The sequence below is a fragment of the Mixophyes fleayi genome, chromosome 7 (genome assembly GCF_038048845.1).
Source record: "Mixophyes fleayi isolate aMixFle1 chromosome 7, aMixFle1.hap1, whole genome shotgun sequence".
Lineage (NCBI taxonomy): Eukaryota > Metazoa > Chordata > Amphibia > Anura > Limnodynastidae > Mixophyes > Mixophyes fleayi.
The window spans coordinates 151,481,876-151,496,302 of record NC_134408.1 but is presented as its reverse complement, the minus strand read 5'-3'; the positions used below and the strand labels follow the sequence as shown (position 1 = coordinate 151,496,302).

Below are 14,427 nucleotides of genomic sequence, written 5' to 3'. Positions count from 1 at the left end.
AGTAAATCTTTTTACATCACTCTGCCTTGTGATTCTGTAAGCAAACTTGAACATAGAATTGCTTATATGAAACAATTGTCTACTGGCTAGGAAGGAAATCTTTCTACATCACTCTGCCTGCTGATAGTGCACTGAGGGGCTCTGGGGTAGTCTCAGTTGTACTTGGACTTTGCTGGCTTCAGGTGATCAAGAATATTGGATATCCTCCATTACCAAGATTGCATCTGTGAGTACTATGGTCTACTGTTGAAAGTACTACAGACTGCCAGTGTCTCTGAAGAGCTTTAATTACTACAGCTGTCTGAGACTACCATTACTAGAGATATTGTTCAGTGCTCATTAATCAGTGGTTAGCTGTGATTCCTCTGCATCTGGTCATCGGTAACTCTGGATGCTTTCAACATATTGAAAATAAATTCACAGTTGTTTGAGCTTCTCTCCTGCCTCTGTCATTCCTTGAATTACCTAACAGCTGTAATACATACAAAGGGGGGAATTAAATTAGTGTCTACGGAGACATTTTGCAGCAGAGATTTCTGTAAAATCTCAGTTAATTTTTCTTGCGAGGAAAAGAGTTGTTCACCGTAATTGCTGGAAATGTGTGCGGTGTGATATCCATCTGGCGCATCCGGCAATTGGATTCCCCCTAAGTGCTAGGCCACTGTGCTCTCACCATTAGTCTGAAGGCAGAGATCATTGCATTGGGTAGTTACGTAATCCTGCCACCATGGCTTCAATTCTCTGATATCACTGAACTTGAATGTCCTAATGCATTAAATCATTCTACCAGTAGATCCCAATGAATAAAATGCAATCTTAGTTAAATAATAAGAAAAAAAATCTTTTATTTTAATTGTTAATTACATGGACATCCATAGAGACACGTTCTTAGATGAGCTATTGTTCTTTTACACCTATAATATTTCAGGGCAGTATAACTATAGCATTATCTGTATATATCATTCCACAGCAATCAGAGATTCAGTGACTCTGTGGTATTCTGCAGACACATTGAGTCCACCTCCAGCTATAGAAACACAGAATATAAATATTTCATATAACACAACCGTAATAAACTACTGAGACATACGCAGATAGACTGCGTCAGTGTCTCGCTAAATTTACCTCACAAAAGGAAATCTAAATAATACCCAGGGTCACATGTAAAAACGAACCAGCATGTAGCCATAGAAACTACCAGCAACCCCTTCCTGGTAAACCTTTATTTCATCAGCAATGTCAGACTGAGACTAACACAGACACCATTTTATTCTATCAGACGTAACATTTCAATAGAAACCAGATTAACAATCCCACGCAGACAATTGGACCAGGGAAATCTGATTACATTTCCTGATAAATCTACAGCGTTTTTTTGCTGCGACATAATGGGGAAATCGGCAAAGTGGGAAGGACGACCTCGTGCTGGCTGTAACCATCTTATGGGATTGGAGCTAAGCAGGACCAGCCTGAAGGTTATTAGTACACTAGTGAGGTTATAATGAGCATTATGAAGGGTGAAAGATGGTGACGCTTGAAGACACAAGAGTTTGATTGACATCTTTATATCTATATACAATGTATCACGTCCTGATATCTATCCCAGGTATCACAGAAGCACTTACATGATCTCAGAACACCTTGGGAACAATGGACTCTGGCGTAACCTGGAGAAGACACTTAGTCCACGTAAAGGACCTGTGCCCCTTGAATGGACATTCTTTACCGCCCCCCGAATTACATGTAATTGACCTATAGGGTTAATTTTGCCAGTACAAATCTTCAGCTAATTAGCACTGTTGGGTAGATATGCTCTTTAGCAGAGTGTATCTAACCCGATTCTGCATCAAGAGACTACTTACACCCGAATCACACTGATATCAGATAAATACAATGTAGTGGCTGAGGATGAAGGGAACAGCATGGGTGCTCCAGCTGGGAATTGCCAACATTGTTCAATCTTTTCCTGGGAATCTTCCCTGCTGAGCCGGTGACTGTAAACTGGAGAAACTCAGCACTATCCAAGCGGATGGTCATGTAGGACAATCTCCATAACACTCAACTCAGCTATTATTATGTCTACATATCGACCATAGATATAAAGCTGATATTCTCATGAAAATTTCATGAAACATGCAGAATAAGAGAAGCTGGGCTGTAACATCGATCAATACTAAAAGACAGGGACAAACCCGGAACGCTTATTGGAAAGTTGGGACAGCTGGCAACTTTAAATGTAACACTCAGGCTGACTATTTTCATCAATTATTCCATACGGATTTGGATGTGACACTTACTTTTTATATTATGCATTAATACTACTTGTAACTACATATCTCATTGGACATAAAGTCATTGTAAATCCAGTCACACAAACCCTCCGCCCTGGGTGTATTATATAATCCGGGACCTGGGATATATAAATGTGCGGTTTCTAGCACAGGAAGTCCTGGTGTTTATCCAGAATCGGCAGGAAGCTTGTACTGAATAGGCAGCCAGAACTCCCAGATCTAACTTTACACACCGCTGTCCTAATACAATGAGCCCTGCTGGAAGTGTCAGAATACCAGACGTACGAGCCAGAGAAGCTGCGCTGTGCGGCACGGAGTATTTATAGCCTCTGGCACCTATATAGGCTTGGAAGCAAATAAAATAATAAGCAACGCGGAAAAAAATCTAAGAATGAAAACAGGTTGAGAACAGCTGGTCTTTGCCGAGGTTACTGGGATCCGGGGCCGAGGATAAATCATCTGCAGAGTATTGGTCTTGTGAATGTGAGATATATATATATATGTATATATAGAGCATATTTTATCTTAGAGGAAAAGTATAAAAGTATGACCCTATAACTTTGGACCATACAAAACCTCTGAGTCCCTCTTTAACTAAGCATCTAGTTACTTTTTTCCTAATAATTTGCAGATTAACAACTTACTGGTCACCTCAGAGACCTAGAGGATATTGCCCGTCCGGCAATTGCTTAACAAGCACATACTGATATACTATATATAGCACAATTACTGATCACGGCACCATAGTGCAATTTCTTTAGACTTTTGCAGTTCTTAAAGCGGTTTCTCACCCTAAAACAAATACATTTAACTAAATAAATTTCCTTCCCAATAAGAGTGTTTTGGTGGGGTGCCACCCTCCCCTGAGACCCTCACCCATTACGGTGTTTAGCACGGTCCTGGGGCTTAGATATACCTGGGACCTCTGACGATCACCTCTGGTGCCCGCCGTAAGACACTTTGCACAGCAGGAAGATCCAAGACAGATCCTGTAACTGAAATCCTGTGAACCGCGGGGTTAAATCTGACCCATTACAGAGAGTATCAAGCAGTGCCTACGGGTGAGATATAAGTGACAAGACCCTGCCAGGCACAGAGACTGCTGAGGGTCCTACAAACTATTACTGGGAGGATAGTTAGTAACATTTATTGTTACAGTGGAATACCTTTAAGATTGTACTCTGTTCCTGCCTATCCCCAGCTCCTTATATACACCCCATGTGCTCTTTACATAGAGGTCTCTGCCAGTACCAGGCTACAGGTGGACACTATTAGCACTGACATCAGTGATGGTCGGATACACCCTGTTAAATTAAGTATCTAGAACAGGAGGTGTGTATTCAGCATGACTTCTGAGTGATTTGGCCCTAGATACTCATCATTTTACAGTGGTCAATATTCTTCTCATATTTTTAGTTACTATTTTAGTCTAATTATTATTAATATTAGGAGTAGTAGTATTTTATTGTTTTAATTAGTTTAATATTTCTATTTCTATTTTTTTTTTACAATTATATATTTATTTTCTAACTAGTGAAACTGAAAGCCCAGTGTCGTGAACATAGAGAGCTTGCAGTTATTTATAAGGGATAATTCATAACTGCAGTGTAAATAGGTTATATCAAATGAATCCATTGATAAGTTTAAAGTGTAAAATTTAAAGACAGAGGGCCTGAGTCATTAAGGAGAGCAAAGCATAAAAAAGGAGTAACTTTGAATCTGGGCAAAACCATGTTGCATTGGAGGGGAGGTAAATTTAAAATGTATGCACATATTTATAGTTGGGGTAGGGCATATCCTAGTTCAACTTTAATTTTCAGTGTAAAAATAAAGCTATCAAGTATTTGTGTGCTAGATGAATAAACAGCCAGTATTTATCTTATGTGCAAAATAATAAATTAATTTGCACCCCTTCCATTGTAACATGGTTTGTCCTGGAGAACATTTACTCCTTTTTCTTGCCTTACTTTCCTTAATGACTCAGGTCCAGAGAGTCTGATGTATATGTGTTTGATTGCTTTGCACATCCCAGTGTGAGATGATAACCATGTCACTTCTAGCAGCCTCAAAGATCTCTTACTGTTAGTCTTAGACACTTGAATAGACTTTGTGGGGCCGATCACAGCTGGAGATCCTGGCAGGCAGCATGTGAAAGCCTATACAGGTATATAGAAACATGACCTTCAAAGGAAAATGTTGTCATAGTTCATATTTTGGGAAATCTGGGAGGCACTCCATGCTGAGGAGCAGAAATCACACCAGGGTTGTGAATGACAGGTATGCGTAGTATCTGTGAACAGCTAAAATCACATATCTTTGGAAAAGGTATGTCACATTGTCATAATTCCATCATGTTTGGTATTTAAATGTGCGGGAGATTATGACCGGTTTATTGAAGGGGGAGTTATTTCTCTGGGAATCATCTGTGAAGAATTACCCACAGGTCAAAACTTTGGGAATATTTGTGAGCCAACTACAGTGACACCCAGGGGACATCCCTGCCCCCTATTAGCATTAAACACTGCCCCTGTGAAGACCTTCCCATTTGAGTTTGCTTAAAAACCTGTGTTTTGAAGGGGCAAGGGGTCAGCTTCTTGGGGAATAAATCTAATTGAAGGACTGTCCATCTTTTCTGCCTGCCCCAGGCATACAGTTATGATAAGTAAATTATGCTCTGTACGTCTATCTCTTTTATTTTAAACTGTTTTGCTTGTTATGTCAATCTATTAATTGTTATTCATTATTTTTTTATCTGTATGCCCTGTATTTTTGTATATTAAATCTAAAATTTAATAATTTGCTTTCCTTGATACTCTAACGAATCCATTAGCTTATTAGAAGAGATTGCTCGACCAAGTTAACCCTTGGAATACCAGTGTGTGATTTGTTGATACATTTGATTAACAAGCTGTGTGTGCTTGCATTTACATTTGTGAAACAGTCTGGAGGTGTGAAGAGTTAACCCTGTGCGTGCTGGTGTGGGTCTTGCTAGTCTGTGGATAGCTAGCAGCCTGTGTGCCAGTGTGGGACAGTATATAGGGGTCAGGTCTGTATATGTCCATGAGACTATCCCTTACCACTCTGGGCCAGTATGGCTGAGGCGGCTAATTATCTGGTGTTTGGCAGTCATATAAATAACCTGGAGACAACATATTCTACGGCACGGAAGGAGTTACAGCCAAACACCGCTCTCCAGTAAGGGGGACGCTTTGTATGGATATAATTGCTGGGCATTCTCTATATATGTTTTGACACAGATGTCAACATAAAGTTGAACTCCGGAAGAAATTATCGTTAACCTTACAGCTCCTCAGTGCCGTCAAATAAACATCCCCTGATAGGAAGCGGTGTGACAGACCACTGACAGATCCCTATTCTCACACCGAACATCATGCTGACAAATAGAACATTGTCTACATTTCGTAGCCCGCAGCAACCAATCAGATTACTGTTTTTATCACTTGGATATTAAAAGCAAACATGTGATTAGGCTCTGTCCCTGGTAATATTCCCATTTTTCTCAGCCAACTAAGATCACTCTTTTGTTGCATATTAGATGCAATTCTTACCATGTACTCTTATTCCCTGGGCTTTTGAAGTTAATATTTTAAAATTTTGTGAAAATTTGTATTTTACCTTTGTAGTGCACATCTATCAAATTCAGCCAGCATGACATGCTGGGAGCTGTAGTGCTCCGAGGTCATCGGTAATAGTATCACGTATAACATCTGTGGATTCACCTGTCAGTCAGTGGTGTCCCAGGAAATATGGTAATATATGGGCAGCTGTGCAGAAATTAATATATTGGAAAAATTCACAACACAAAATAATAATCACGTGCGACCAGTGATTTTGGCATTTTTAAAACATATGTTTTTAGGGGAATTAGATGGGATATAGTTTATATAGTTTATATAAAGTATGAGAAGCAATATAATAATTCTACAGGTGCACAGGTAGTAACCATGAAATCATTGAGGTTTCTTTCAGTAAACAAGAGGCCAGGCGATCATACCAATGTACCCGATGTGCGATACATGTGTGCATGTATCTAAGCGTTATTAATAGCTGTCAGGAGAATTTCACACTTTGTCATGTACCATATGTGCGCCGTGGGATTTCCTTCGTATTTAGCTGTGAATACACAAACCATTAGGTGACAGATACATCTGCAGACAAACATCCCCTAAGTAGCTGGATTCTGCAGTGAGCTCTTGCTGAATATTCCATGCAGACATCTGTACTTAGTCCTATTAGAAATGTTTAGAAGGACTGGGGGATACTCAAGGACGCGGCGTAGTAGGCGCAATATGCAGTGAGAGGTTTTATACAATCATTTTATCATTAATCTATAGTCGATTTCCTTTTATTCATGAAACTGCCACTTTATGCCAACTGCTGCATATACTCGATGCCATGTGTACCAATCAGGAGCTCCCATCCCTTCACAGACACATGAATTACATCTGAAGAAACCCGAACCTTAAACACATACTACAGAGCGAGATCTGCGTCACTCTCCAGACGCGGTACGTAAGTACGGAATAACTACAGAAAAGTCCTGAAGATGCAGCCTTCATACATCATGACTTCATCCAATTCCAGCCAAACTAATTCCTTGAATCATTACCATACATGGAAACAATATTTCTTCTTCAACTATGTAACGATGATGGAGAACCTTCTCAGGAATTGCTCAAATAACAAAGGTAAGATGAATCAATAGCTGGAATAGTCTCCTGGATTAATCTCTTGGCTGGAGATAGTGAGACCTGAGCATTGTGGGATCCGGATTGATCCACATGGAAATAGCCGTCCCAAATGAAATATTCACAGGGGCAACTTCACTGAGGCCAAGACCAAGTTCGGAACACTACATAGCAAAATTTGGAGAGGGCACGTCGATAGGGTCCATCTGAGCATGCATGGGGCCATGTTTCGTCTACACTGTGCTTGAGGCGAGGTGATAACCCCCATTTCTCCTACACAGAGCCTCTATAATCTCGGTATAACCCCCATTTCTCCTACACAGAGTCTCTATAATCTCGGTATAACCCCCATTTCTCCTACACAGAGCCTCTATAATCTCGGTATAACCCCCATTTCTCCTACACAGAGTCTCTATAATCTCGGTATAACCCCCATTTCTCCTACACAGAGTCTCTATAATCTCGGTATAACCCCCATTTCTCCTACACAGAGCCTCTATAATCTCGGTATAACCCCCATTTCTCCTTCACAGAGTCTCTATAATCTCGGTATAACCCCCATTTCTCCTACACAGAGCCTTTATAATCTCGGTATAACCCCCATTTCTCCTACACAGAGTCTCTATAATCTCGGTATCACCCCCATTTCTCCTACACAGAGCCTCTATAATCTCGGTATAACCCCCATTTCTCCTACACAGAGCCTCTATAATCTCGGTATAACCCCCATTTCTCCTACACAGAGCCTCTATAATCTCGGTATAACCCCCATTTCTCCTACACAGAGCCTCTATAATCTCGGTATCACCCCCATTTCTCCTACACAGAGTCTCTATAATCTCGGTATAACCCCCATTTCTCCTACACAGAGCCTCTATAATCTCGGTATCACCCCCATTTCTCCTACACAGAGTCTCTATAATCTCGGTATAACCCCCATTTCTCCTACACAGAGCCTCTATAATCTCGGTATAACCCCCATTTCTCCTACACAGAGCCTCTATAATCTCGGTATAACCCCTATTTCTCCTACACAGAGTCTCTATAATCTCGGTATAACCCCCATTTCTCCTACACAGAGCCTCTATAATCTCGGTATCACCCCCATTTCTCCTACACAGAGCCTCTATAATCTCGGTATCACCCCCATTTCTCCTACACAGAGCCTCTATAATCTCGGTATAACCCCCATTTCTCCTACACAGAGCCTCTATAATCTTGGTATAACCCTCATTTCTCCTACACAGAGCCTCTATAATCTCGGTATCACCCCCATTTCTCCTACACAGAGCCTCTATAATGTCGGTATAACCCCCATTTCTCCTACACAGAGCCTCTATAATCTCGGTATCACCCCCATTTCTCCTACACAGAGCCTCTATAATCTCGGTATCACCCCCATTTCTCCTACACAGAGCCTCTATAATATCGGTATAACCCCCATTTCTCCTACACAGAGCCTCTATAATCTCGGTATAACCCCCATTTCTCCTACACAGAGCCTCTATAATCTCAGTATAACCCCCATTTCTCCTACACAGAGCCTCTATAATCTCGGTATAACCCCCATTTCTCCTACACAGAGCCTCTATAATGTCGGTATAACCCCCATTTCTCCTACACAGAGCCTCTATAATCTCGGTATCACCCCCATTTCTCCTACACAGAGCCTCTATAATCTCGGTATCACCCCCATTTCTCCTACACAGAGCCTCTATAATCTCGGTATAACCCCCATTTCTCCTACACAGATCCTCTATAATCTCGGTATAACCCCCATTTCTCCTACACAGATCCTCTATAATCTCGGTATCACCCCCATTTCTCCTACACAGAGCCTCTATAATCTCGGTATAACCCCCATTTCTCCTACACAGAGCCTCTATAATCTCGGTATCACCCCCATTTCTCCTACACAGATCCTCTATAATCTCGGTATAACCCCCATTTCTCCTACACAGATCCTCTATAATCTCGGTATCACCCCCATTTCTCCTACACAGAGCCTCTATAATCTCAGTATAACCCCCATTTCTCCTACACAGAGCCTCTATAATCTCGGTATCACCCCCATTTCTCCTACACAGAGTCTCTATAATCTCGGTATAACCCCCATTTCTCCTACACAGAGTCTCTATAATCTCGGTATAACCCCCATTTCTCCTACACAGAGTCTCTATAATCTCGGTATAACCCCCATTTCTCCTACACAGAGCCTCTATAATCTCGGTATAACCCCCATTTCTCCTTCACAGAGTCTCTATAATCTCGGTATAACCCCCATTTCTCCTACACAGAGCCTTTATAATCTCGGTATAACCCCCATTTCTCCTACACAGAGTCTCTATAATCTCGGTATCACCCCCATTTCTCCTACACAGAGCCTCTATAATCTCGGTATAACCCCCATTTCTCCTACACAGAGCCTCTATAATCTCGGTATAACCCCCATTTCTCCTACACAGAGCCTCTATAATCTCGGTATAACCCCCATTTCTCCTACACAGAGCCTCTATAATCTCGGTATCACCCCCATTTCTCCTACACAGAGTCTCTATAATCTCGGTATAACCCCCATTTCTCCTACACAGAGCCTCTATAATCTCGGTATCACCCCCATTTCTCCTACACAGAGTCTCTATAATCTCGGTATAACCCCCATTTCTCCTACACAGAGCCTCTATAATCTCGGTATAACCCCCATTTCTCCTACACAGAGCCTCTATAATCTCGGTATAACCCCTATTTCTCCTACACAGAGTCTCTATAATCTCGGTATAACCCCCATTTCTCCTACACAGAGCCTCTATAATCTCGGTATCACCCCCATTTCTCCTACACAGAGCCTCTATAATCTCGGTATCACCCCCATTTATCCTACACAGAGCCTCTATAATCTCGGTATAACCCCCATTTCTCCTACACAGAGCCTCTATAATCTCGGTATAACCCCTATTTCTCCTACACAGAGTCTCTATAATCTCGGTATAACCCCCATTTCTCCTACACAGAGCCTCTATAATCTCGGTATCACCCCCATTTCTCCTACACAGAGCCTCTATAATCTCGGTATCACCCCCATTTCTCCTACACAGAGCCTCTATAATATCGGTATAACCCCCATTTCTCCTACACAGAGCCTCTATAATCTCGGTATAACCCCCATTTCTCCTACACAGAGCCTCTATAATCTCAGTATAACCCCCATTTCTCCTACACAGAGCCTCTATAATCTCGGTATAACCCCCATTTCTCCTACACAGAGCCTCTATAATGTCGGTATAACCCCCATTTCTCCTACACAGAGCCTCTATAATCTCGGTATCACCCCCATTTCTCCTACACAGAGCCTCTATAATCTCGGTATCACCCCCATTTCTCCTACACAGAGCCTCTATAATATCGGTATAACCCCCATTTCTCCTACACAGAGCCTCTATAATCTCGGTATAACCCCCATTTCTCCTACACAGAGCCTCTATAATCTCAGTATAACCCCCATTTCTCCTACACAGAGCCTCTATAATCTCGGTATAACCCCCATTTCTCCTACACAGAGCCTCTATAATGTCGGTATAACCCCCATTTCTCCTACACAGAGCCTCTATAATCTCGGTATCACCCCCATTTCTCCTACACAGAGCCTCTATAATCTCGGTATCACCCCCATTTCTCCTACACAGAGCCTCTATAATCTCGGTATAACCCCCATTTCTCCTACACAGATCCTCTATAATCTCGGTATAACCCCCATTTCTCCTACACAGATCCTCTATAATCTCGGTATCACCCCCATTTCTCCTACACAGAGCCTCTATAATCTCGGTATAACCCCCATTTCTCCTACACAGAGCCTCTATAATCTCGGTATCACCCCCATTTCTCCTACACAGATCCTCTATAATCTCGGTATAACCCCCATTTCTCCTACACAGATCCTCTATAATCTCGGTATCACCCCCATTTCTCCTACACAGAGCCTCTATAATCTCAGTATAACCCCCATTTCTCCTACACAGAGCCTCTATAATCTCGGTATCACCCCCATTTCTCCTACACAGAGTCTCTATAATCTCGGTATAACCCCCATTTCTCCTACACAGAGTCTCTATAATCTCGGTATAACCCCCATTTCTCCTACACAGAGTCTCTATAATCTCGGTATAACCCCCATTTCTCCTACACAGAGCCTCTATAATCTCGGTATAACCCCCATTTCTCCTTCACAGAGTCTCTATAATCTCGGTATAACCCCCATTTCTCCTACACAGAGCCTTTATAATCTCGGTATCACCCCCATTTCTCCTACACAGAGTCTCTATAATCTCGGTATAACCCCCATTTCTCCTACACAGAGCCTCTATAATCTCGGTATAACCCCCATTTCTCCTACACAGAGCCTCTATAATCTCGGTATAACCCCTATTTCTCCTACACAGAGTCTCTATAATCTCGGTATAACCCCCATTTCTCCTACACAGAGCCTCTATAATCTCGGTATCACCCCCATTTCTCCTACACAGAGCCTCTATAATCTCGGTATCACCCCCATTTATCCTACACAGAGCCTCTATAATCTCGGTATAACCCCCATTTCTCCTACACAGAGCCTCTATAATCTTGGTATAACCCTCATTTCTCCTACACAGAGCCTCTATAATCTCGGTATCACCCCCATTTCTCCTACACAGAGCCTCTATAATGTCGGTATAACCCCCATTTCTCCTACACAGAGCCTCTATAATCTCGGTATCACCCCCATTTCTCCTACACAGAGCCTCTATAATCTCGGTATCACCCCCATTTCTCCTACACAGAGCCTCTATAATATCGGTATAACCCCCATTTCTCTTACACAGAGCCTCTATAATCTCGGTATAACCCCCATTTCTCCTACACAGAGCCTCTATAATCTCAGTATAACCCCCATTTCTCCTACACAGAGCCTCTATAATCTCGGTATAACCCCCATTTCTCCTACACAGAGCCTCTATAATGTCGGTATAACCCCCATTTCTCCTACACAGAGCCTCTATAATCTCGGTATAACCCCCATTTCTCCTACACAGAGCCTCTATAATCTCAGTATAACCCCCATTTCTCCTACACAGAGCCTCTATAATCTCGGTATAACCCCCATTTCTCTTACACAGAGCCTCTATAATCTCGGTATAACCCCCATTTCTCCTACACAGAGCCTCTATAATCTCAGTATAACCCCCATTTCTCCTACACAGAGCCTCTATAATCTCGGTATAACCCCCATTTCTCCTACACAGAGCCTCTATAATGTCGGTATAACCCCCATTTCTCCTACACAGAGCCTCTATAATCTCGGTATAACCCCCATTTCTCCTACACAGAGCCTCTATAATCTTGGTATAACCCTCATTTCTCCTACACAGAGCCTCTATAATCTCGGTATCACCCCCATTTCTCCTACACAGAGCCTCTATAATGTCGGTATAACCCCCATTTCTCCTACACAGAGCCTCTATAATCTCGGTATCACCCCCATTTCTCCTACACAGAGCCTCTATAATCTCGGTATCACCCCCATTTCTCCTACACAGAGCCTCTATAATATCGGTATAACCCCCATTTCTCTTACACAGAGCCTCTATAATCTCGGTATAACCCCCATTTCTCCTACACAGAGCCTCTATAATCTCAGTATAACCCCCATTTCTCCTACACAGAGCCTCTATAATCTCGGTATAACCCCCATTTCTCCTACACAGAGCCTCTATAATGTCGGTATAACCCCCATTTCTCCTACACAGAGCCTCTATAATCTCGGTATCACCCCCATTTCTCCTACACAGAGCCTCTATAATCTCGGTATCACCCCCATTTCTCCTACACAGAGCCTCTATAATCTCGGTATAACCCCCATTTCTCCTACACAGATCCTCTATAATCTCGGTATAACCCCCATTTCTCCTACACAGATCCTCTATAATCTCGGTATCACCCCCATTTCTCCTACACAGAGCCTCTATAATCTCGGTATAACCCCCATTTCTCCTACACAGAGCCTCTATAATCTCGGTATCACCCCCATTTCTCCTACACAGATCCTCTATAATCTCGGTATAACCCCCATTTCTCCTACACAGATCCTCTATAATCTCGGTATCACCCCCATTTCTCCTACACAGAGCCTCTATAATCTCAGTATAACCCCCATTTCTCCTACACAGAGTCTCTATAATCTCGGTATAACCCCCATTTCTCCTACACAGAGCCTCTATAATCTCGGTATAACCCCCATTTCTCCTACACAGAGCCTCTATAATCTCGGTATAACCCCCATTTCTCCTACACAGAGTCTCTATAATCTCGGTATAACCCCCATTTCTCCTACACAGAGCCTCTATAATCTCGGTATAACCCCCATTTCTCCTACACAGAGCCTCTATAATCTCGGTATAACCCCCATTTCTCCTACACAGAGCCTCTATAATCTCGGTATAACCCCAGCTGTGGCTCTGTCATCCTCCTACCTCACATTGTCGTGCTTCTGTATATAGATCTTGTGGAACATCATGTCTTCTTGCTTGGCGTTGATGTCGGCCTTCATCTCCATGGCTACATGTCGGGGCAGCACAGACAACAGGAGTCGCTCCTGACAGGCAAAACAAAGTATTAATAACTGGAGTATAAATCTGTAACATATAGAGGGTATCAGTAGATGTGTATATATAGGAACCGTTATCTCCAGGCAGAGGTTCTGTGCGCTCTCCGCGTCCTGTGTGCGGGACTCTGGGAGGAGACAGTTGTGTATAATGAACGTGAGGTTATAAGAGGAGAATAGTAAATTCACAGGAAAACTATTGGTAAAACCGCAGTTATTTTCTATTACCATTACTTCCGGGGTATTATTAATTATATCAACAATTTTCCATGAAAGCACAAAGACACACAGCTAGCAATCATACAATATGGCCACTGACTCTTATGAAGAAACGTCGTCATCTATCCAATGTTCTCATTGAAGTCAATGTACAAGGAGAGAAACACTTCACCCAGACTGCACTGATGAACAAGGACTACAATAATGAATTGGATTATGAGATGCTTAATAAAGATCTGAAAACAGTGAATACGCAGGAAGACGATTGGTAAAATCTTGGAACATTGTGTCTGAATCAGGCTACGACTGTATTATACACAATATATTACGGTGACGGTATAATAGTTGGTGGCATTCAATGACTGAGCAGCTATAACTCTCATCAGAGCCTTGGGTACAGGGAGTTGTAGTCTAAGGTCACATGTTATGACTAAGCCTCAATGAAACAACATAAAGAGCTGGTTCAGGGAGAGGCTGGGCATAAGGTGAGAATATATCAGAGGGGCAACATGTGACAGTTGTCTATGATTATATAACACACGTGTTGTCTTGTAAACAGATAGAAATGTGT

General features: G+C 42.2%; 1 protein-coding gene across 10 annotated transcripts in view; it reads right to left on the bottom strand.

Moving 5' to 3' along the window:
* ADCY5 (adenylate cyclase 5) overlaps positions 1–14,427 on the bottom strand; it is a 334,525-nt gene that overhangs the window by 32,407 nt on the left and 287,691 nt on the right. For all 10 annotated transcript variants that reach the window (XR_012678330.1, XM_075181155.1, XM_075181154.1 and 7 more), the window contains one exon: positions 13,507–13,628. Coding sequence is in view for 9 of the 10 variants with exons in the window: in XM_075181155.1 (XP_075037256.1) it covers positions 13,507–13,628 (122 nt within the window). In the remaining variant the exon portion in view is untranslated. The remainder of the gene's footprint in view (positions 1–13,506; positions 13,629–14,427) is intronic.